Source organism: Telmatherina bonti (genome assembly GCF_933228915.1).
Source record: "Telmatherina bonti genome assembly, chromosome: 10".
Lineage (NCBI taxonomy): Eukaryota > Metazoa > Chordata > Actinopteri > Atheriniformes > Telmatherinidae > Telmatherina > Telmatherina bonti.
The window spans coordinates 25,508,412-25,533,094 of NC_136628.1; the positions used below are offsets into that span (position 1 = coordinate 25,508,412).

General features: G+C 36.4%; 1 protein-coding gene across 2 annotated transcripts; it reads right to left on the minus strand.

Moving 5' to 3' along the window:
• Nucleotides 1–708: 708 nt before the first annotated feature.
• Nucleotides 709–23,901, minus strand: LOC306761515 (cohesin subunit SA-2-like). Of its 2 annotated transcripts, XM_079247715.1 has the most exons (35): nucleotides 23,717–23,901; nucleotides 20,034–20,159; nucleotides 19,835–19,913; nucleotides 19,335–19,493; nucleotides 16,739–16,835; nucleotides 16,580–16,656; nucleotides 16,341–16,424; nucleotides 16,220–16,253; nucleotides 15,982–16,133; nucleotides 14,357–14,430; nucleotides 13,979–14,102; nucleotides 12,499–12,597; nucleotides 12,293–12,372; nucleotides 11,852–11,959; nucleotides 11,557–11,665; nucleotides 10,659–10,776; nucleotides 10,432–10,535; nucleotides 10,243–10,335; nucleotides 10,048–10,137; nucleotides 9,749–9,952; nucleotides 9,584–9,654; nucleotides 8,896–8,983; nucleotides 7,453–7,533; nucleotides 6,581–6,673; nucleotides 6,285–6,456; nucleotides 6,047–6,186; nucleotides 5,854–5,955; nucleotides 5,416–5,564; nucleotides 5,170–5,298; nucleotides 4,870–5,078; nucleotides 4,010–4,247; nucleotides 3,779–3,889; nucleotides 3,580–3,694; nucleotides 3,333–3,410; nucleotides 709–2,611 (listed from the first exon to the last, which is right to left on the minus strand). In XM_079247715.1, exons 2-35 carry the CDS (start codon nucleotides 20,075–20,077, stop codon nucleotides 2,588–2,590), a joined length of 3,729 nt encoding a protein of 1,242 aa, XP_079103841.1. In that variant the 5' UTR covers nucleotides 20,078–20,159; nucleotides 23,717–23,901; the 3' UTR covers nucleotides 709–2,587. The 2 variants fall into 2 exon arrangements, with proteins under 2 accessions (XP_079103841.1, XP_079103840.1); XM_079247714.1 differs by having other exon boundaries at nucleotides 16,220–16,424.
• Nucleotides 23,902–24,683: the final 782 nt, after the last annotated feature.

Sequence of the window (24,683 nt, forward strand, 5' to 3'; positions counted from 1 at the left end):
TACTTTTTGTAAAGTAGATGGCTGTCTGTAGTTAGAAAATTACAGTACTGACTTCCAGAAATGTGCCTTTGTGTTATTCATACAAACCAATCTAGGACATAATGTGCGTTTTACATTTGTTAAACTTTAGTGTATTGATCTATTTGGCAAGATCAAGACACAAAAACACCAATTATTCCTGCCAACATCCACCATCCCTTGGAACAAGGCCTGATCATCCTGTCTTTTTATTCTCTACATTAAAAGCCACAGACCAAATTGCTGCAACATTGCAATTTCCCTCCAGTAATAAGTATTTTTTCCCATTTCATTTAAATGATGGACACTCCACTGTAAACAAGGATAAATGCCAATAACAAAAAGCCTTTTAAAACTAAACTGAAAAGAGGATGTTTTACATTTTTTAAACTTTAGATTGTGTACTACATTACTGATTGTGGATTTACAGCCATGTTATGAAACCATCACAGAGTTTTAGAGAGTTTATTTTGATTCTGTTACATCTCCACACATAAATACAAATATTAAAGGATGCAATGGGCACTTTGTAAATAGAATAAAAACACAAATTTAATATATGCAAATATTTAAATATTATATATTACATACATATGTATATATATATATATATACACACACACACACACACACATATACATATATATATATACATATATATATATATATATATATATATAAGATACAGATGTATGCACATTTCAGCAGTTCAATGCAAAAAAGAAAAGATTCATAATGACAAAATTTGTGTGAATTTACAGGTATTTCTAGGAAGTACTAGTCTCATTTGTCTAACATCAGTACGACATGATCAGCTTCTCTGGTTTATGTTGGCATTCTGAAGAAATTATGGACTTGTTTTTAAGCTACAATATGAATATACCATCTTTCATAAAGTCAGATTCTGCCAACCAGGCCAACACACAGAAAAAGAATCATCACAACAATCCACTGAGAAGTGCAACAGTGGATGCATACTTCCAAATTAGTGGGTGAATGTGAAAAAGTAACGTTTCTTTTTTATTTTATAAACCACTCATTTTTTTTCACACATAAAGAAACTGCAAATAAAAAATAAGCACCAATTCACAATATATTACATTTCTGTAATAATATAATATACAGTATTGATACTGTCATAGTTGACTTAAAAAATTGTCAAATTTGTAATTTAGCATAATTCTATATTTCATATATGCAACAGTGGTAAACCACAAACATCAGAACAACTGCAGACACAAAAAAAAAGAGCTTACTTAACCATTTCTCATATCCTTTCCATACAAAAACGCAATGGTGACATATTAGATATTGGTTATTATATATTGTAAAACATAATCAAGATATAGAAGAGATAACATGTTTAAAGTTGGGTCAAGATTTCATGAATTGCATTGTGGATGTTTCCTATATTAAAAATATTTTTGATGTTGCCATCGTTTCATTATACAACTACATGTAAGCAATTCATTTTGCTTTGCACCCATCTGTCAGCGACAGAAAAAAAGAAAACAGAAACCGCTGGGCGCATCTACAGTAACACCGTTCCATTTCCACTAAAAAGGATTATTTCAGTATCTATGTGAAATAACATGATTAGAAACAATTCATTTACATTTGATTGTCATTACAAAATATCTATAAATCAAACTTATCTATAAGGTATAAAAGCAGAACACATTTCTAAAAAATACCATCACGAAGAAATCTCAGAAATTTGTATACCATTTGTGGCAAGGCATTTTAAACAGTATGACACGCCATTTCACATTATACTTTACTGTGTATATATTTCAATATATGGCTACATGCCATGCCAAAATCTACTGTTTACAAGTACAGCAAGTGAACATAACATCACTGGCCCCTTTTACAACTTGATGTAGTAGCTGTGTAATAACCGCTGCTTTTATTAAACCTTTTTCAGTTTCAGTTTAAATTGCATCAGAGAGGCATTGATTACAGTTCATAATTATTTCTTAAAGTATGGCTCTAAAATTACAATTGAATTGATTTACCACCTCTGTTACAAAGTGCAATATCATTATAGTCTTAAACAACAACTGAATAGATGGATCATAAAAGTAGCATTTTCTTCTAAGGCTTTTTAAATTCTATCTGAAGATATTAATGAAATCATTTTTACCCTCTTGTATATTAGCCACTATGTATTTACATCAGAGAATTTTTAATCCACTGAATGAAAAGATTTAAAGGTAGACAATAATCTATATTTTAGCCCCTTCACAATGACACTATTGTATATTTAACCCAAACAGCTTCAAGCATCAACTCCAACAGGTCCAGCCCTGTCAAAGCTGAAAACCAAGTTGCATTTAGAGCAAATAACCAAAAAGTAAAGTCACTTCTGCTGTCTGACTTAAGTCCAGTGTGTTAAAATAAAAATAAATTTCAAGCTCAATATTAACATAAGTGTTGAAGAGGCAAATGTTGGTGTCTCACAAGTTATTTGAAGTAGTTCATTTCACTGCATCCTGATTTTCACAGAGAACGGTCATTTAATCTTCCAGGGATTTTGATGACCAATTGTCCTTCTATCCAAATAATGTTAGAACATTGAAACATTGAGGACCTACAGACATAAAAAAAGATTACATTAATTCACAAATATATGACGATGTACTGTTTGCACATAAAACAATTTAGGTTTTGTAGAAGCGGTTTAGCGTATTTTGGAAAGAAAACAACATTTAGAACTACGGCATGTGATTCAACAGTCAGCATACAGACCAATCCATCCAGATCTGAGAGGAATTTGCACTAAGCTGCTGAAAATAAAAGTACTTGAGTAATTTAATAAGATATTTTCATGTTTCTATCTGTTAACTGTCCAGTTAAAAGACCAGTCATATTCAATGGCCACATTTTAAATCCAGATTAGTTTGATGCTGAATATTTGAGTAACTTGATATTTTAACGTATAAAAATAACTTATGTTAATTATTACACTTAAAGTTAGAAAAAGAAAAGAAGGCACTGATGGTTAATTTTAAAAGGAAAACACTGTAAAGATGATCATTTCCTATGATTTATATGATGTAAGGCTTGAAGAGCTAAAGACAGAATGGATCACTTCACAGTAAAAAGTCTTTTTTCAAAAATAATTTTATATTCTTTTTAAGTTTCTTTTCCCCACAAAAGTGAACCTTCATTCAACAGGGATCCAATAAACTCATTTAGGTTTTTTCTGTATTCTTTGGTGTAGACAGATACAGGTGTAGATAATATTTGGTAAATACAATTATTTATGTAATGAAGCAAACAAGATAAACTAACAAGTTAAATGTCCTTACCGAATCATCCATGATAGAAGAAGGATCAAAGTAGTCGGGTTTTAGTTCAGTCCTTTCTCTGCGGTTCTTAGATGCTGGCTAAAAAGTAACAGCTTGGTTAGAAAACTGCACCACAAAATGACAAAAACATATTACAAAAAAATGATGATTTACAACAAATCATTTACAAAGCGAGTCGGGAATACAAAACACAACAAATCAACTGTTGTATTAAAATGAAGATAAGTATTGATGACATCAACATTACCAAATCAATATCCATCGTGTCAAAATCCATGCCCTCATTGATGTCCTCTGATGACATCATCACGTCCTCCACTATCGGCTCCTCGTCATCCTCCATTAATCCAGACCCTCGCCGACTGCCGAGTACCGAAAGACATTTGTTAGCTGTTAACAAACCAATAAATGTTCTGAATGTCCTGCAAAGAGAAGTGCTGCTTTACATTGCTTGCTGCATGTGGCTCCTCATCTTAGCGTAGTGCATGCTAACCCGCTCTTGCTGCTGACGGGCTTCCGCCTGTTGCCTCTGTGTTAACATCCAAGTAACCTGGGTACTGAGAAACAGAGGGTAGCAAAAATAACTTAGTGCACATAGTTTCACAACAATAGCACAGGCTATTCCAAACAGCAACATCAGCAGGCGTTCACAAGTAAATGCAGAAAGCTTTCCGTACTTGTAGTCGATGGAAGCTTGGTGTTGATGGTGTGGCGACTGCTGGGGAGGCAGAGGCTGATGAGGGTGCTGCTCTGCTGGCATGGTGAACGCAGCTGCATAGCTGTCCTCCGGCCTCATCCTCTTTGGGTCCCTCAGTACAGTGGAGGTGATTTGAGGTGAATGCATCATCAGTGGTGTCAGAACACTCTGCTCCCGGTTCACCCAAGCTGCATCACTGCTGCTGCAACTGTTCTCCTCTTCAAATAAAAAACATCATTTACACTCTTTCATTTACACTCTGAGGTATGTGAAAGTGTTCTGCAAATAAAGTTTGATTGATTGACTCTTTGAAATGTATTAAATAAATATAATATCAAAATCATGTTTGTGCTTCTTGATTTGTTATTATATTTAGGGGAATGATGACAATAAATACACTGAAACATGATGGAACTTGAACATACCATGCCATTTTTTGGCTCAGGTTGCTGTATTTAGATCGCAGAAATATTTTCACACAGCCCAATAAATTGTGTAGATCTAACAGATTCAGAGGGAATGCACATGAAGCATACTTTCTCATTTTATTGCACTGTATGCTTGCCTGCTACAACACACAGCCCAATGCAACAGTGAGGCAAGACATTTCACACTTCAGTGGACTTGGTTTGGCACTTCAGCTCAAATAAAATGCAGAGATAAGCCTGAAATATTGTTTTAGCCCCATTTAAGTTATGAACTGAAGGTATGGTGTGCTTTTAGTGAAAATGTTATGTCCCCCTTGTGTCTGACACATAGCTGCTAGCCTGTGTGAGGGCCTTAAGCTTCATAAAAAATAATCAAATAACAAAATAAAACCTCTAGAATGAAGCTGCTCACCTTCAGGTAATTTTCTTTTGTTCACAGCAACTGGCTTGGACTTTTTACTCCTGACAGTGGACCCTCGACTGCTGATCCCACTGATGACAGACATGGTGTCATCATCCCCTCCAGCCTGCAGGGAATTTCTGTATGAGATGAGGGGAAGCCAGCAGTCCTCTCTCTGGAGAGCCATCTGAAATGTCATGAATCGCTCCAAGTACATGTGACTGTAGAAGTCAGAATGACTCAGTGTTAGAGCCTTATTCAGAGGTCATGAAGAAGTTGAAGTCAACTTTGCAAATTGTGTCTTGAACTTACACCGTCCTCTTGTCCTGTCGAATTAGTTTGCTTGAGAACTCACTCAGGATATCCAAGAATGCCAGATTAAGTGGGGGGCCGCCTTCCCCTTGAGGACTAGGCTCTTTAAATGCAAATTCAATTCCATCCCTAAAACAAATACAAACATAAAACTGTAATTATTATTTATTATTAACAGATACTCATGGCATCACACAAGCTGAATTCCCAACAAAAATATAACTCTTTGCCTTGACAATCACTCACTTATGTAGCATGGCAATAGCCTCTCTCGTCTTCAGCTGGTCCAAACCAAACGTCAGCGAGAAGCGCCGAGCCAGCTCTTTTATGCCACAGAAGGCTGATGATGAGCGGTCGAAAATCAAGCCGAGTTCAGACAACATCTCATTGAATAACTTCAGAAAAAAAGACAACAAACCCAACAGTTTCACAGGGATAATGACTGTTACAGACAAAAATATCTGTTGATGAAGCTCCAGTCAAAAGTATTCTCATCCAAACTTATAATAAAATGATGACGTGAAAACACATGAACCTGCCATTTTTTTTTATTTTTTTTTTTACAAAAAATAAATCCCTGTACATGCAAATACATGAAACCCAAACCCAGTGAAAATGAGTCAAATCGTACCACACAGTGAAAAAGAGACACTGCTGAGTTTTCATCTGTTCAACAAACTTTACCTTCTGTAGGCTCAATATGAGCGTCTTTGCACATTGTATTTTGTCAATTTGTCTTGTTTTGCTCATTGTTTCCTTGATAATATCTCCATAATCATTGTAATACTGCGGAAAGAGAAGAAGAAAAAATGTAAAATAAAAAACAGAGAATAAGAGAAATGAAGAAACCCTGTGTTACTAAATGATTTACACCTACTCTCATATACTGTTTAAATATATCTGCTCCGGTGTTTATTTCAACCACATTGTAAATGATTAATTTGCAAAAGGCAGCAAGGAGGTTTCTTCGCTTGTGCAGGGCCTCGATTTTACTGGCTTCATCGTCCTGTTGCCCATCTGGAAAGAATAAAATAACACCAAATAAATGAAAGAAGTTTTGAAAAAAGCTATTTAAAGAACAAAAAAAGGAACAATTCTGGGTAATGGATTGCCACCTGTGCTGTTGTCATCATCCTGATCAATGAAAACTTGATCCAGGATGAAGTTGAGCAGCTCTGCCTGCAGAGAGGAGTCTGGCGTATAGACCAGACATTCCAGCTGTTCCCGGCCAGATGACATAATCTGGTGGCTGAAGATCAGTAGCAAATCACACAGTATGGTGAAAGCCTGGAATAAACAACATTTCGCTTAACAATACCGATCAATCAAATTTTCAGTTGTAGTGGAAAAAGGCCATTTATGAAGAAAAACGGTGTGAAAAGAAGAAAGTTGTGATTTATCATCATCCCACCTGCTCTTTGACTGTTGTGTTGATTCCATTCATGTAACGTTGACATATTAAGCAGAAAGCTCTCATCTGCTTTCTCAGGGTTGCCATATCACCCTGAAAGAAGAAAAAGAAAAGGCTTACTGTCACTGTGTAGCAAAATAAAGTAGCTTAATACTTTCAAATAAACAAGATATCAATTATAACCCTAATTACAATGGAGTTGAGATGTTGAGTAAAAGGTCAATAAAAACAGAATCCATTGATTTGCAAATCCCTTTTTAACCTATATTCAATTAAATACACTATAAAAAATATATTATATTGAATATTTAAATTGAAACTTGGTGGATTTTTGCAAATATACACTCACTTTAGGACATGGGCAACAAAAGAACGTTGAGGAATGTTTAAAAAAAAAAACACATTTCGATCATCAACAGATAAATTGGAATTAATAAATTGACCAAAACCGCAGCTTATCAAGAGGAGCTGAGCAGTCAAAATACATCAATAACAGAGGCAGTATAATATGTTCAACCAGCTAAACCAGAGCAAATAGTTCATTATTAAAACCTGAAGCGGTTTCACTTATGAAATATTTGTTTTTTTTGAAACAGTCAGTAAATATGACAAGTAAAGTGTCTGTGGTATTTTAAGACACTGTTTTAAAAGTGTAGTAAACACAGTAGGACTTCGTAGTCATTTACTGACATTGCAAACAAAAAATTAAGTACGAAAATAAAAATTACAGCTAATGACTCCTTAAAATTAAAGCTTTAAAATGTATATCAAGAGGTTTTTTGTATTTTTTTATAGTTTTTGTTTAATTTCTTAATCACTTTTCCAAAGACAACTGCAAAAATTATTTACTTAAATATACCAATAACTAATACCTTTACTGAAGTGCCATCTGAGACTTTAGCAAGATGCCATAGGATGATGTAATGCGTGCATTGCATTGCATGAATCACAATCTGAGGGGAACAGAATGAAGAAAATACAGAATCAACAATGATTACACACTCAGTGTTTTAAAACAGACACAATAAAAATCAAGTTTCATAGTACACATGGACTGTACTAACTGGTTACAGCAAAGCTATTAACAGTTAGACACCGTCAGTGTCCATGTGTGGTTAAATTGAGTTCAGCTTGATTTACCAGTTAGAAAAAGGGATAATGAAAGGATGGGAAGAAACAGCTGATACTTAAAACCTAAGAAAGACAAACGAGTTGCAATGTGAAAATGTACATACAGACACAAAAGTCTTATCTATTGTTGCTGCAAATATATGTAGTTTTTGCAGCACTGAAACTACAGATGTTTTCAATTTTCTACAAAAAGTGCTTTAGAGACTTTATCTAGTGCAATCTTAGCACATTGTTCCACTAAAAGCATACATCAAATTTGCATGCTAAATATACAACACATTACTTTATCGTCAGAAAGGTAAAAGGTTGATTGTGGTCTCAGGTTGTTTACATTTGCCCCACACTCCACATAAATCCTCAGTTTGCATCAGTAAATTAACATAATAAAATTATGTTGCATTAAAAGTATTAAATGAAGCGCTGAAACGTCTTACACTTTCATCTAAGAAATTTAAGAATCATATCATGCAAATACTTAGATCTCTACAGATCATTTCATTCTATTAGAAATCTTCCTTTGCAAGCAAAAAAAAAAAAAGAGTCTATTTGGCTAGATCCTCAGTAAACAAGTATGAGTTTGTTTACTAATATCGGCCTTTTTCAGGCTGATCTATTATATCAAAGACCAAAGCAACTATCAAACATTTTAGCTAACGGCTCACTAGTAACACACCTTTCAATTTGTAATATGCCCTCCATTTGTTTTGGTTGTTCTCAGTTGTTACAGGCCTTTTGTTTATTTTCTTTTTTTCCCCATATTTACTTCTCAAGTTACTTCCAAGACAAAGACTATGGTGGAAAAAGTGGAGCATGCACAGACCGCTTGGGCCAGTTTGTCCCACTAAACAGTGCATACAGGAGTAATTCTTCTCCAAACAGCATGACCTGTGGGAGTTCGTCTGGTGTTATATCATATTTGGCATCATTATGGTGGGACTAGCATGTTTATATTTACTTTGAAAGTTGGTGCCAGACTGAAAAATTAATTAACTTATTTTGTATGCTGGTATTTGAACAGTCTGAAAATTATTTCTATTATTCTGCTTCTTTTCAGAAATAACTCGGCTCATCCAAAGGATAGAAACTGAACAGTAAAAGACCACTTAAATATGTTTCAGCATTTGAAAACACTGATAAGTTGCTGATAACCTGAGGTGAGAACTTCACCGTTGGGGCTGTAATACCTGTTCAGGCATGTCACCGTTTTGTAGGCCTGAGCTGAGTAGCCTGTAGTTGCTGGTGAAGAGATTCCACTTTGAGAGATCGTGTGCACTGGAAGCAGAGAACATCATGAATGCAAATAAAAAATAATATGTCAACTGCATTCATGCAAATGGTACTCCTGATATCATACACCATACAAGTAAGGCAAAACCTACCATTTAAATGTTTGAGTAAAGTCATTTATACACCTACTGCAAATATTTCGCCTGAATAGGTCGTATGGTAATATTATTTTATTGAGTCTGCTTCTTAAAGCAAGGAGTTAGCTGCTAAAGTTGATCCTCAAACTGTCCCACGGACATCCGAAAGTCGACCCTTGAGCCGCTGTGGCCCAGTTTAAGCTCCTGGATTAAACAATGAAACTCCCCAAGTTCTCATCTCTTTTCCAGAATAGGATGTAGCCAGTATGCTCTTTCTGCAGCATCAGCACACTACTGTCGTGGCTTTATGTGGAAACCACCTTGCAAGTTTGTTTTAGAATTTACATCATTTATGCACAATTTTACTTTGCATATTTCATCTCAATTTTGTGTCTTTTATTCACATTGATCCCAGTGTGTAAAGGCCTTTAAACTGGTGATTATTAATTTTTTTTTTTTAACAGGTTACAGCTGGAAATTTTAACTGTAAACTTGTGAGATGCATTACTTGTGGAAAGCGCTGATCTTCTTAAGTGTTGACAAAATTTGGTAGGAATCATCCTCATCTGGTTCTTCACCCTGACAAACGAGAAAAACCTGTGAGAAACTGGAGTTCAGCCTTGACTGTGCTCTAAAACAATAATAAAAAAAGGAAGGTCCTCTAAGCACCTACCTCTTGCAGCAAGTCCTCCAGGAGTCTGTTAAACTTGTCTACCAGTTCATCGAGAAGTTGCGATCGAGCGATATCTACGCGGTTGAAGATAGTGAACTCCTCATTGCAAAGATTGTGGTAAGTGGTAGAGCAGGCCTCCAAGACTTCAGTGTCTGTGTGTTTATCCACAACCTCCCAGATTTGTCGCAACAAGGCATCCAAATGCTAAATGTGAAAGCAGACCTTTTTCTCATTGGCACTGAATGTAACAGACACCTAAAATGTACAGGTGCATCAAAAAATCTTAAAAGCTGGCAAACCTTTTCTAATCGGCCAGTAGTATAGATATCAAGATCAAAGTACTTTGGTATTTGTAACAGATTGGTCACCTTATCAATATCCACGCAGTACTATGAGAAGACAGAAAACAAAGAGAAAGTGTGTTGGTATGGAGAATTCACACTTGTTAAAACTAGTCAACTCAGACAAGACTGAAGTACTGAACACACAGTCACCTTTGCTAATAACAGAGGCAGTGCAACTGCAAACATCTCTGTGATCCGTGTCCGATCATCCAGCTGGGTTTTCTTTTCCTTTGCAGTCAGGACCTAATCCATCCACAAAATCCCACCATCAATAACACAATAAAACATTAAATAACGAGGTAACTCCTCACCATGTCAAGCATGACAGCTGATACTCACCCTCTTCCCAGTGCCTCTCCCTACAGGTGGGTGACATTCACAAGCCTGCCGAATGGCACAGAGCATGATCTCAACCAGAGCAGTCTCCTGCTGGTCATTCAGAGCTATTAAAAGAGAAGTTATTTTTATGAAAATACATGTTAATTGATCATTTAAGTGACAATATGATGACCAAAGTGAAACAAAGTTATGCAGACCTTCCTTCTGCTTGAACACTGGTTCCTTACCTTCCTCTCCTGGCATGGGTTCATCCAGCAACAAGCTGATCATGGTCTCCCAGTCCTTCAACAGCTCTGATGCGCACTCCCACAGGCTATCCACCAAGTAAGCTCCATGTTCATGTAGCTGTAAACAACCAAATGTGAGAGCAATTAAAGAAAACTACAAATCTAGACACACAAAGTCGGTTTCTTAAAGCTAAAATAAGAAAAACATTTTATCTGGAAAATAAATCAGATGTTTTCTCATAAACTTAACAATAAGTTATTTCTATTTTTAATTAATTTATGAGTAAATTTTTATTAAGATGAGAACTCCTCCTATCTACCGTCACTCCTTCATCCAAAGCTACAAGCCCTCTTAACAGCTAGGCTCTACCTGTGAAAGATGCCAAGCAGTCCCACCACAACGTGGGCCTAAATCAGTAGCTAGACTCTTTTCTACTGTTGTCCTACGGTGGTAGAAGGGCCTGCCAAACCCGCAGTCTGCAGCGTACTTATCTACTTTTAAGAGCATGCGAAAGACTCAGCTCTTCAAGGAGCATTCCTGCACTTAATTTAACTCTTCTACTCGTCAGAATGACCTAGATCCAGCTTTTAGCCACAATTCAGCACTGAATAAACTCCACTCAAGATGATATTGTGGGATTAATTGCTTCTCGTAATTTAGCAAAGAGATTAATGTAAGGAGGAAAGGGAATAAATAAATAAATAAAACGCTGCATTGCCTCTCACTCTACATTGCAGCATTTGTGTCCTCACAGCAGTCTGACTGGCACTTATCTTTGATGTCCCCTACTGTTTGATTTCTTGCTTATGTTGTTTTCACTCTCACATGTCAGTCGCATTGGAGAAAAGTGTCCCTAAATGCCTTTAGTAGTAGTAGTAGCAGTACAATCATTGTCACCTCACTCTCCAAGAAGAAGAAGACAGTAGTCTTTATGAGGCTGCCATTTAGGCTCCGTCTGCCCCTCCTGGGTAAGCCCTCCTCTTCTGGACCTCGATTACTGAAAAGCCTTTAATTAGAACAACAGAAAGGCTGTTAAAATATGCAACAAAGGCAGCAGATGTAATAAGTTCTTGATATCCTGTTGGAAAGAAACAGTACTGAAGTGATACTACGCAACTGGCCAAACACCAGTCCAGAAGTTTTATCTTCAGTTTATTCACTGAAGATTTTACTTCAATAATAAAATACTCACTTCTTAAACAGAAATTCTCCTGCTGAAACAGCAATGGGACGGTGTGCCGAGTAAACCAGATGATATACGCTCTCACAGTCCTCTGCTGTTAGAACCTCGTCACTACTCCTGTTAGTCAAAATGCAGATATTTACAATTAAAATGCGACTTTAATAAATTACTTTCTGAAAATATTTTTGCCCAATTATTTTGGAAAAATAAAATAGAATTAGTCTTGTTTTGGGAATCAGGGAGAGATTTAGGAAGGGAGCAAACTAATACAGTATTATTGAACATTACATATCCAAATCCTCTTGTGAGAATTGCGTTTCACATAAACCAAAAAGTGGAAACTTGTCATTAAAAGCTATTACATCAAGAGGGTTTTTTTGTTTAGAACTCTAATAATAATACAGGTTTATATTCATGGTGTTCTACTTAAGAGGAATTAAAGTTACTCACTGCAAGACAAGAGTCAGAAGTTTAATAGCTTGCACTGCTACATCATATTCCTTGTCCAGAGTCATGGACACAATGCGATCCTGGTAGAAAATAAAATGCAGTGCTTCAGATAAATTCTTAATTTATCCTCCATCAACATTGGTTTCTGGAATAATTAAGTTAACATCAAGTTATTTTCTATTTTTGTGTTTTTTAATATGCTTCACCTTGAAGCGACTTGTGAAGAGCTCTAGTCTCGAGCTGAGGTCTCTACTGTAGTACAAGCCCTGCAGAGCCGTCAGGCACTTCAGCCGAACCTCTCCTTGCTGGGATGAGAGCAGAAATTAATTAAACATTTACACAGTTTAAATATAAAAACTCAAAACCTTTATCATGTGTCTGTTGACACTGTAGCAACAATATATGAAAATGTACAGTGCTGGACAAATGCTCTGACTCTTCATTTGTTTCATAAAAGCATAGCTTTTATGCTACTTCTATATGCAAATCAAGATTCCTGAAATGATTTCAAGATATACTGGACTGGTGACATGTGAGGATGAAAATTTCTGCAGAATTTACCCAGGACATTTTTCACCAGGTCCCCAGAAAATACTCTGTGTCATAAGTGGGTGAGATAATGTTAGAGCATGTCCGCTAACTTGCTATTCACAAGTAAGCATGTGTGCTGGGTAGTTTGTCATTTATATTGACCTGCATTCACCTGCACTCCAGCCTGCTGCGGTTGATACAGACAGTTAGATGGGATAGTCATATTATTAATGAGGAGCCTCATCTACTTGGCTCATTATGTTACAAAGAAAACATTAGGTTCAACACCATAGTGAAATTCCTGCATAATAGACTATCTCCCTCACCACATTTCCAGGCCAGACAGTGCATTACCAGCACAAAAACCTTCTGTTGTGATGTATTTGTATGAACCACAACACAAAAAATCTGGTTTCAACATAAGGCAGTTTATCTGGCTAATGCTGAACAACACTAATAAGGAACTGTATATAGCAAGACACTTAGAGGAAGCAACCCTTCTCCTTTATGTTCACAGATCAAGAATGGAGGACAACCAAAGTTTGTAGGGACTTTTTCAGGTCCTACTCCAGCAGAGGTACTCTCCCAACAAAAACTGAATGATATGTGGTTTAACTGTACAGTAATTTGTCTAAACAGCTACTCGAATAGTGAAAGACATTCCTGCAAGTACGCAGCTTCATTTTCAGTTAAATGCCCAACATCAGCTGTTAATCTTTATGACAGTTATGCACCTTTCTTATTCATTTTAGTAATTGGTTCAGTAGGACACCAATCAAGCTATAAGGACTCTGAGGAGATAAGATGGGCCCCTAAATTCAGCTGTAAGAATAGCAATAAAAAAAAAAAAAAAAAAAAAATTACTAATAAGTTAACAGAAACTCGAAAGCTGATTTTTCCTTTTTTTCTATGAGTAAACTGATGGGAAAATGAGTCTGAAACAAGACAAAATGTAGAAAGCTTGAAATGATTTAAAAATTAATGGCAAGAAACTGTTCAAAACTGAAAAAACAAAACAAAAACAACAACAACAAAAAACCATCCAAACCATCCTTTCTCCTATCAGTTTCAATATGAAATTTCATCTCCAGCACTGCTACATAAATTGTGAAGAAAATGTATTTTCCACAACATCTATCTTTTATGTTCACTCACCTTGTCATGCATTGTCCAGCCAACATACTTCAAATAACTGTCATTAAGGAAGGCATCGCTGTACAGCTTCATCCACACACCAATCTCCTCAATACAAATTGCTCGGATCTCAGCAATTGCATCACTGGTAAAGGCAACGATAAACATAGTTTAGTTATTGGCTCGTACTATGCTCTCCAGTAAAAGCAAAGTGCTCAAATGTATTTACATATTATTTAAAACAACATGCAGCCATCAATGTTGGCAATTTCACACTAGAGGGTGCCAAAATGCAATTTATGAATAGTAAAAGACTGCTTATACTTTGAAGACTGGAGTGAAACTCGAAGCGAGTTCTGGATTCTTACAAACAAGAAGTCAGTCAAGGAATTTACGTACCGGTATCTGTGAACAAACACTCCCTTGAAAATTGCATTCATCATGTTTTCAATTTCATCTTGATTTTCTTGAAGCTGAAAAATAAACAGAATGTTTTTAATTTTGGATTTTTTTTCCAGATGCATGAAAACAAATGAGAACAACAAAACCCCCTTAGGTTTTGCAGAAAAAGCTCTTTAATGGCGTAAATATTTCCCCTTCTACTGGTTTCCTTTGTAAAAATGCAAATTTCTACAGTTTGTTTCTAAATGAATTTTGCTATGCAGATTTGAACACAGAGAAAACCCTTGAGGAAGTTAACAGCACAGGATAGTTTGTGCAAAATTTACCAGACAAACTAAAATGTGAATTTTCACAAAATATTAATAGGACAGTTGCCAAAGATTTGCCATCTTTAACCTGAATTTAAAAAGAGACAGATTTAACATGACTTATTTAACATGACTAAAGACGCAATGCTGCTCAGATATCCATATATTGGATAAGAGAATGCCTTCTGTCATCTTAGACGCTAAGCTGAGCTGTCAGAGGGAGAGAATTTTTTCATAACAACCAGTGATTTGTAATATCAAATAGACAAAGCCAGGAATTGTTGGATGCAATTGGATTGTTGGATTGTTTTAGGTATTTATTTAGGTATTTATTTTTTTACGGTTTTCTTTAGACAACAAAAGAAGAGCAAAAAGGGCATTTTGTATAAGAAAAAAAACTATTTTATATACTTTTATTTCTATGATCCTCAGAATAAGCTGGCAAATTCTCAGACAAATACAAAGAAAGCACCAAGGCTCAGAGGAGAAAGAAGAGAATGACATGACAAAAATAAATTGTGTCCTTTTTATATTGCAAGAATCTTTACTTATGCAACACATGCATGCTTAGACAGACAATTGTGTTACCATGCACTTGTAGTTTCTCACATATTGCTGCAAGGTAACACGTATGTTTAACTACCAAAAAGTACCTCGCTCCCTGAGGGAAAGACACAAAAGCTAACAGCTGCCTCTGCAGCTGAATGTCTTGATGACTTTCATTAGTGACAATACAGCATCCACTTTCCAGGAAGCCTTTTCAGACCAGGTAGACGGTTTAAAACCGGCCGAGGCTACAGCATGTCAGCTGAGTCATTTTTACTTTATTACCTGTAAACTGCTTGCTCGTGTTTCAGTTGTATTTCAGCAATTAAAAAATGCAGTGTCTATTTATGCACACCAGCTATGCTGTTGTTGAGTTGCCCACTGTCACAGCAGGGAACAAATAGCATAGACAGCATATCTATTATCCATTTGCTTTATGTTATGTTGTCACAGAAGTAACAGTAATGAACGATGTGTAAGTGTATTCTAAAGGAATAATTACAGACTTTCTTTGGAAATGGGACTCCTAATTAGAGGCTGAACAGTGTACTGTTAAAACAAAAACAAATCAAACAGATTTATTATGATCTTGTCTAATCTCTGGATCACACAGTGATTTAAGGAGACTTGATTTGCTTCCACTTTGCATTTTAATATCAGACTATCACACTCATCTGTGGAAAACCAAACTGTAATCAGTTAATTTAAAATTCAGTTATTTCTACATCTTTAACTATCAGTGAAGTAGTGTTTGACTTTTTAGCTCACCTCTTTCCGTTTTTGTAACAGAAGTTCCAACCTGTCATTTGCTCTTTTTGCAACGACTTTGTTCCTTTCTGCCTCATACTGTCTCTGTGTGTTGTCCATGTTGATGCTTAGGTTCAGAGCAACATTTACCAAGGCCGTCATCAACTTCATGGCTAGTAAAGGCAAGAAAATGTCAACATAACAGTGCAAACATGCAGATGCTTGGAGAGGAACTGCAAAGCAATGCAGTTACACTGACCTGCTAGTGTGCTTGTATGTCTGAAAGCCCTGACCTGCGAGTCAGACAGGCCGGTGAGTAGTGAGATGACAGTGTCCATCATATACTCATCATAAATGATGCTGTACTGACACTGTCGTACAAGGACTGCAATGAAGTCACAGAAGTTTATCCTGAATTTCTTCCACTGTGGTCCTGAGAGTGTTAATGGATAGTCACCGCTGTCCTGTTTGATGACATCAGACAAACATGTTCAGGTCAGGAGTGCTGGTACATATGTTTATCTATTCAAATGAATATGGACAATCTTCTTTTACAACATCTTATGACAAGCAAGTTATATAAAGTAATATAAAAACAAAGAATAATAGTCTGTATTACCTCATCAAACTCCTCTGTCATCTTCCGGATGATTTCAGAGTTTTGCATATGTCTGAACATCTCTTCGCTCACAGCACCTAATCAAGAATCACACAATATCAGCTAAATTCAGTAAAGTGATTTGCTTTCAAGCACACACACATTATGTCAGACACCTACCTCTACAGCCAGAGCACTGAATGAAGAAGTTGATTAAGTCCAAAAGAGCAATGTCCCGGTCTTGTTTATAGGCCTCAATCCAGTCATCCACTACAGACTAAAAGAAAATCAAAAAACAAACAACGTTACAACTCAAATGTAAATGCAGAATTACTTCAAATATGAACAATTCGTCCATATTCAAGCAATAGCCCACAGACAGCATCCATTCACTGTAAAATTTGGAGCAGGATAGAAAAAAATTCTTCCAATTACCCACAAAGGTTTAGCTCCATTTTACATTAATAATCTTATTGTTCCCCATCAACAACATCATCTTCACTCCCAGAGCTTGCAATTCTTTTAGTCTTTTAGTTTTCATGTCTCTCTTTTATGGAATCAGCAGCATGTTAATGTGCAGAACACAGAAAGTACCAGGTTTAAAACAAGATTTTAAACTTATAAACTTGATGAAGCATACTGTTCATTTATTGCATTTCAGGCTCTCTGGTATTGTGATAAAAGGTATTCTTTTAACTTTTTGTTTTCTTTTAAATTTCAGAACCTATATATAGGATCTTTTTTGATATTTACTGTTTGTATTTTGCTTTATTATTGACAAAATATTATTGAATCTTGATTCAGCTCTTTTAGCAGTTGTGAAAGGGTTTCCCCACACATTGACAAATTTGTGACCCCCCCCCCCCCCCCCCCCCCCGATTTTGAAATTAAAAAATTATTCCGTTCATTCAGTGCTCTTCCTATAATTCTCGCATCGACAAAGAAACATACATCCCTGCTAGTAGTCCCAAGTCTTAATATTGAAATTAAGTACCCAATCTGGCTCACAACCACTTATTTTAAAAGGTAGGCCATGCTTTTGATTATAGCTTTACTGGCTTATGTGAAGCGGACATCTCTGAATCATTTAAAGCATTTAAAACAAAGTATTAGCCTACAATTTTTATGCACAGCGGTTTAATGTGAGTAAGCTTTATTAGTGCATTAGTCTATTTTTTCCCACTCCAGCATTCATGCAAGTTATTACAAATGGCTTAACATTCATACCGTAAAGATTTCCCACCAGCCTACATAAAATATCCTTTACTCACAGGGATGTCTAATGAAAGCATAAAATCTGAATATTTTCAGAAACATTTATATTAGCTTTACAGGTGACTCACAACTGCTCAATGTGGATCAACCCACGCATCACGGATACATGCAGACACACTGACAGCTGATTGGCCCATTCCTTCTCCTCTCCACACACAATGCATGAGGCCTAACCAACCAAATCCAAAGAAGCGGATATCTGACACAGAGAAGATGGTAAACGACATCTGGAGTTTACCAAATATTAGTATGATAACCTGTGCTGAAACATACCTGCCCCAAAATAATTACAACTCAGAAAAGATAATGTTAGCCATATAAACCAAACATTAACAATAGTGAACATCCTGCAACATAAGTCAGCATATAAATGTTGGTAACACAACCTGTAACACAAAATTGTTAAAATGAAATGTGGTTATAGTTTCTATAGGCTACAGTAAGCTCTATGTACGTTATTAGTAGTAGTAGTAGTAGTAGTAGTAGTCATAGTGGTATTAGGAGTAGCAGTAGTTGTATTGCACTGTTTGCTGCTTCAATTGAGATAAGTATTACATTTTTTTTTTCTGCACTTCATACAGAGGAGGTGAGCAGCTACAGTACGTATCAGTCTAAAATAAAGTTGAACAGTCAAATGTCTGTTGTTACATTTTACTATTTATTTCATTTTACCAAAAGGCTGATATGGGATGAAGTATGCTGTATTGTACTTAGTATTTTGCAATTTATGTCACAGAATCTAAAGATTGACACTAAAATAGGTAAAAATGAAAGTAAAAATAGTACTCTAATATTTGGCAAGCAATTTTTAATATGAACCTTAAAAAGGCAGGTTTTCCTCCAACACTAAGTCGAGATATTTGAATGAGCAAACTAATATTACTGGTCTGCCTGTAGTGTATAGATTTGGAGTGAGGGGTGAAATAAAGCAGGGTTCTAGTAAAATGTTTTAGTTGTCTTCTTTAAAAGAGCTTATTAAAAAGAATTAGGATTGATCTGAATAATTACAAATGCTTCATGTAGCTTTAAAACTGTCAGCGGGTGACTGGAAGAACAATACATAAGAATCTGCCACTAAAGTCCTGCAAATGTTCAGAGTTTCCCTGCTGCAACACACCTGAAACACATTAGACTTGATTAACAGACTGGTGCAGAGTTCGACATTAAACTCTGCTAATTAGCCATTGATCTGAGTCAGGTGTGTTGCAGCAGGGAAACTCCCAACACTTGTAGGACTGTGGTTCTCGAGGACCGGAGTTGCCCAATCCCTGCTCTACTCCCTTACCAGTGCCAGTGGAGCACCACAAATTGCATTTTGGTTGATGGGAAACACTGTTTCCATTCGTGTTTTTGTTTGCTCTGTAAAGCACGTTGGATTTTTTATGTGTTTATAAGGTGCCATACGAAGCTGAGCAAAGCTGAGAAACAACATTACCAAAAACATTTCCAGAGAAAAAGCAAGAGGATGAAAAGGAAAAATAACATGCAGCAGTACACCTACCTGCGTGGCACTCTTCCCCGTTTTAACCACCTCAAATAGGGTCATATTCTCCATCCCATTCTCCTGATGGTGGCCATTCACCCAGCCGAGCCCGGAAACTCGGCCTGCTCCGCCAGCTTTGGTCTTGTCTCCCAACGCCTTTTTCCCTCTCTTTGCTCCCTGATGACAGGAAAGGTGTTTGATGTGACAATGAAAGCATTATTTTAGTAAAACAAACTCTCAACACTCGTGACATGGTCAGATAAAATATTATCTGATTACTTGAGATCAACTGTGAAACTAAAATCGCATTACAGACATTTGATGCAAACACCGATTCAGCATTAACTGAATTACCAGTCAGTGAGCTTTAGTATAAAATGACATTCCAGTGTATCTTGTGATACACTGGAAACAAGATGTTTTATTGACTTCCACCCACTGCATGCTGGGTGTAGTGTACTGTAAGCTTGCATGACCCTTTCTGCACATTCACTAGGAAAGAAACTTGAGAAACATACCATTCCCTTTCCTGCCTTTGCATTTTTCCCATCGGGATCCTCAAAGTCAGTATCTGAAGACAACTGTGATTCTGTTTCTCTGTGAATAATGAATAAATTCATTACAAATACCAAAAAAGAAAACTGAGACAAACAGCAGTGGTCAGAATGAATACATGACAGTGTAGGTGTACCACAACCACAAACATCCTCTTCTTACTGAGTAAACTGAAACTCTGCATGCAAATCTTGCGCTGCTATCATTTCTTCAACATTTTCTGGAACTTCTGGAGTAAATGCTGAACTGCTTTGGTCCCCAAGCAAGAAAGTACCTCTTAAGCAACACCTGCAACAAAGAAAAAATGATGGAAGAATCACAATAATAACCATATACTGTAGGAGACTTAATGGAAGACGTGCAGGGGAACTAGATAAATGGAGAACATAAATGATTACTCAAATGTAAAATAAACATTTAACCCTATTTTCATAAATCTGTGAAATCCATTATTGTGTTTTTATTATTGAGGACTAGTTTATTGTACTGAGTCGAAAGTGTTGCCACTTCTTCATCCAGAAATTATAATTATCAAACAGCTAGCATCTGTCTTCAATCGACATACAAAGTTTAAGAGTCAAAAGTGCTTGGTACAATTTTAAGATTTTTCTGGCCTGTTTCAAAAGGAACTCATGTTAACGTTCGGTCAGAGGGAGGCACAGATAAGTGTTTATAGTTGGCAGGTTGCTTCTAGATAATTAATTGTCCCATTGTAAACTTATCAATTATGTTACCATTATGGCTCAAATGATCAAAGCGATCAAATTCAGTGATTTTCTTAGTAGATGTAACATTTTTTGATTTCCTGATGGGAAAAGTTTATTTTTCACATTGCTTTATGGCCATGCCATATCGTCATGTATCTCAAAAGTAAACTAGTAAACTAAAGTTTCTCTCCACCACATTGAATCTTAATGCCAGAACTGGCCAAACTTGAACTGCAAACACATATCAAGCTGAATAAGAACATGATCCAAATTTCTGCCCAACAGACCGAGAAGCCAAGCTGACATCTCATACAATTGTTACAGGACTGCATATGACTGTACTGGAGCTAGACAGCATCCCATATTAGACATTTGAGTGCCTAGGGCATACTATGAGAATTGGCTTGTGGAGTAATTGAAGCCAGTGGATTCCCTGGATTCCACTTATTGGATTTATTTTGTCTGAATAAAGTTGAGGATTACTGCTGCATACTAAATTCCTCCCTGGTTTATTGACAAACTTTTTGTGGAGACAGCAGGATGTTGGGATTAACAAAAAAGATTAAAAAGCAGACTACTGCTAATTTTCTCAAGATTCTAAAACCTAGTTTTATATACTTTTGCATCATTCAGGTTTAGTTGGATGGTTAATTGATTTTTTAAGAACGTGGAAAGCTCAGAATGCAGATTTCTTTCTGCTTTTTCTTCTGATTTTAATTTGAACAGCAGGCTTACCAAGTCAGTCCTGGCTGGCTGAATCAAAGTAATAAAGCACTAGTCTCTGATTGCAATGCTACACACCACTCATAGTTTAATCCACTGCAAAAACATTGAACATGTAATGAAATTGCCAGCACTCATTGCAGATTTTAAATGAATGCAGCTGAGGTGTACTTTCTGGTTTAACTCTCTATGTAGGAAGAATAAATACCAACAGTACCCAGGAGTACAAACCAACAGATATGTCTGGTAAGCAGGAGAATGCTGACCTTGTTTTATCAGCGTGCGCTCATCATGGCCATTTTTAGACAGTGTTAACATCCCTCCCCCCCCAACAAGTTGAATCAGCATCTGTTAGTGAGACAGCTCATTCTGATTTGGGGGGGGGGTGTCAATGTGACAAATGAATTCCCGAAAAGGGAAATGATGGTGACAGCAGTATGTGTAAAGATCTTAAAATGCCACAATCAGCATATATTCATTTGTCTAGTTCATTTTCCAAACAAACAATATAGTCACCACAGTGTGACCATGTGGATTGAAGCGACTCAAGGCCAACTGATAATCATGACTGAAGAGAGACCAAGTGTGTATGACATTAGCATACACAGTTTTTTCACACAGTGTTTTTCACACAGTGTTTTCAAATGCTCCTTTGTTTGCTTCCAATGCAAAGAGATCCCCCCCACACACACAAGTTTGATGTCTACGTTTCCAAAGCCACATAAATATTTGCCATTCAAGTTGTGGGAGATTTTGCTGATCTTGCAGCATACACTTAAATTTAACCTTGTCTTTTTTCTTTAATATTTATAACTGAACAACAGTTATCTATAATTCTCAAGACAAAACTGACATAAAAGGTCCATTTCATAGTAAATAAAATGAACATCCAGTCTGTGAAATAAAAAAGTTTTTAGATAATAATGGTCAGAATAACTTAAGTGCATTAGTTTCAGAATATTGATGTTGTGTCTACTGGTACTGAAGAACAGCAGGGGTTAATCTTACAATGCCACTCGGGTGTAAGGGGAAAAAGAATCGCAGGCACTTCTGATATCAGTACACACTTATTTCAAAAGTCAGATATCAAGCAAAGATGCAACGTATTTGCAAAGACACTGGTTGATCTTCTGTTTTGGATTACATGTTATTTACAGTAGAAATTTTGAAATGATGGGGAAAAACAGGGCAGATGTGATTAATATTAATAGTGTCCATAATTCCTTAATTTTGAGATTAAGGAATTATGGTCACTCAGCACACCTGATCACATAAAATCTGATTATGTCTTATTTTGCTTGTTGCATATTCTCATTTACCGACTGCTGCTGGAAGAAAAGAAAGAATAACTGGATTTTTCTGTAACAAGTTAATGGAATCCATCAGAACTCTGATGGGGTGGAAATAGATGTATATAAAGAAGGTCAGGTAAAACAGAACTGAGCCAATCAGTTTAGTACTGTACACGAGGGAGTAAACTGATTGTACAGTTACAATTATTTGGCACAACCTCAGACAAAGTTTATGTTTTTTTTCCCCCTTTAGCTTGTATGTTAATATGAAGCTCTTACATGACTAATTATGTAACAACTTAAGTTTTATGTTTAGTAAAAGAATGAAGCGGGTAAGAGTCTGCAAAACTGATAGTAAAACCAGGCTTATAAAGACAGATTTGCTCTTGTACGGCACTGTCAGGGGACTTACTTGTGATACTTGAAGCCTTAAATGGAAACAGATACCGAGTCAAAGCTCGTTGATGGTAACTACTTTCGCATATGATACATTACATAACGTTGCTAAAAGCATTAATGGCACGTAACCGTGTTGGATAACTTCGATGTCGCTTTGAGACAGCAAACTAGTTAATTAGGCGTCGGATCAGACAGGCGCAGTTGCATACTTCCGAAGTACAACACAGGTACAGATGTTTGGGAGGCTGGTGATTCCTGCCAACTCTCATGTCTGTTTAACGTGCCGTCTTGGTCATCACAGCCAAGCAGAGGTTCCTAAAACGACCAAATGTTCGTGAAAAACATATTTTAGTCCAAGACAGTCGCGGTCCAACTCGTAAACTACCTTTAGAACATCTTCTTGAATAATATATCGACTCAGAGTTAGGATTCAGAGTTGTTCAAATAGTTGACATTTCATCAACATCATAATAGTTGCTAGCCTGGCTAACAGTACCGTTAGCAGAAACTGGCTAACAGGACCGTTAGCATACCAAGCTGGAACCAAACTGCGGAATTATTTATTGCATTTTTTTTTTTTAAGTTAAGTGGACAGGGTGGCATTTATATGATAATATTTGCAAAGGAAATTTCTCTCAAGTGCCTGGTCAATTCTCAAAGAGAGCAGCATCAATGACAAACTCCCTGGATGTTAACGTTAGCTATCCGCCATTTTACAACTTACCTTGTTTTAATTCAAAGACGGACAGAAAGCAAACAACCCAGGCGTTGCTGGCTTTGCACAGGGGATGCTTTCATCAATTCTCTGTACAGACTGCCATTTTTCTCTTCTTAAAATTAAAGCTAAGTTTATTTAGCAACTGTTAAGAAGCTCCTTGGTGGCTAATATAGCAGGGTACAGTGTGTATTTTCGTCTTTATGCATGCAACACACACACCACCTGTCGGCGTTAACGTGAACTACAGAGTGGAGATGCCCGGTGCCTTTGCTCCTTCCAGCCTCTGGCTTTTTTTAATTCTGCAGCCATAGACTGTAAATCCTCACAACATGGCAGAGACTCCCCATGGAACACCGCAACAATAAATTAATCAGACTTTAAGAAGTCTAATACATTATGTTGAAGTATATTAACTTAATAAATTAACTTAATTAATTAAAAGTATATATTCTATTTTCCTTGCTAATATGAGTGGCTGAGTGGCCCTATAGCAACTTAAAAGAAAAATATCATTGTACAGTGAAAAGGGAGAAAATAAATATATGAACCTTTATTTTTTAGTTTTTATGGACATGGTCGTTTGAAAATGTAAAATAATGCCGACAATGAGAGGACTTCCTGACAGGGCCATCCTTGAGCTGATATATTTGACAGTATCTGTATGACCCCATTGTACAGCAATAAATGCAACTACTTATTATTTATGGAGACTCCTAATCATTTCTGCACATCATTTTGGAGGAACTGTAAGCAATTCGATTAGATCAGCTGCATTGTTCTTTTGTTGGAAGTTTCCCCCAAAAATTATATTTATTTTCTTGATGCATCATTTACTTTCTGACAAGTGATTTCAGCAGAGATCAACTGCAGTTACACCACTGAATTCAGTGATAAGTTCAAAATTAGGTGATTAATCTGTGATGGTAAACCACTCTGCCTGACAAGCCTCAACAGAGGCCAAAACCAGGACTTT

What these genes read in the sequence shown, in the direction of transcription:
- LOC306761515 (XM_079247714.1), bottom strand. Translation starts at nt 20,077, where the DNA reads ATGATAGCAGCGCAAGATTTGCATGCAGAGTTTCAGTTTACTCA. An exon ending in AAGATCAGCGCTTTCCACAA is followed by an intron (nt 8,984 to 9,583) that starts GTAATGCATCTC and finishes CTCTGCTTCCAG; the next exon opens with TGCACACGATCTCTCAAAGT. An exon ending in TATTTAAACAGTATATGAGA is followed by an intron (nt 5,956 to 6,046) that starts GTAGGTGTAAAT and finishes CTCTTTCCGCAG; the next exon opens with TATTACAATGATTATGGAGA.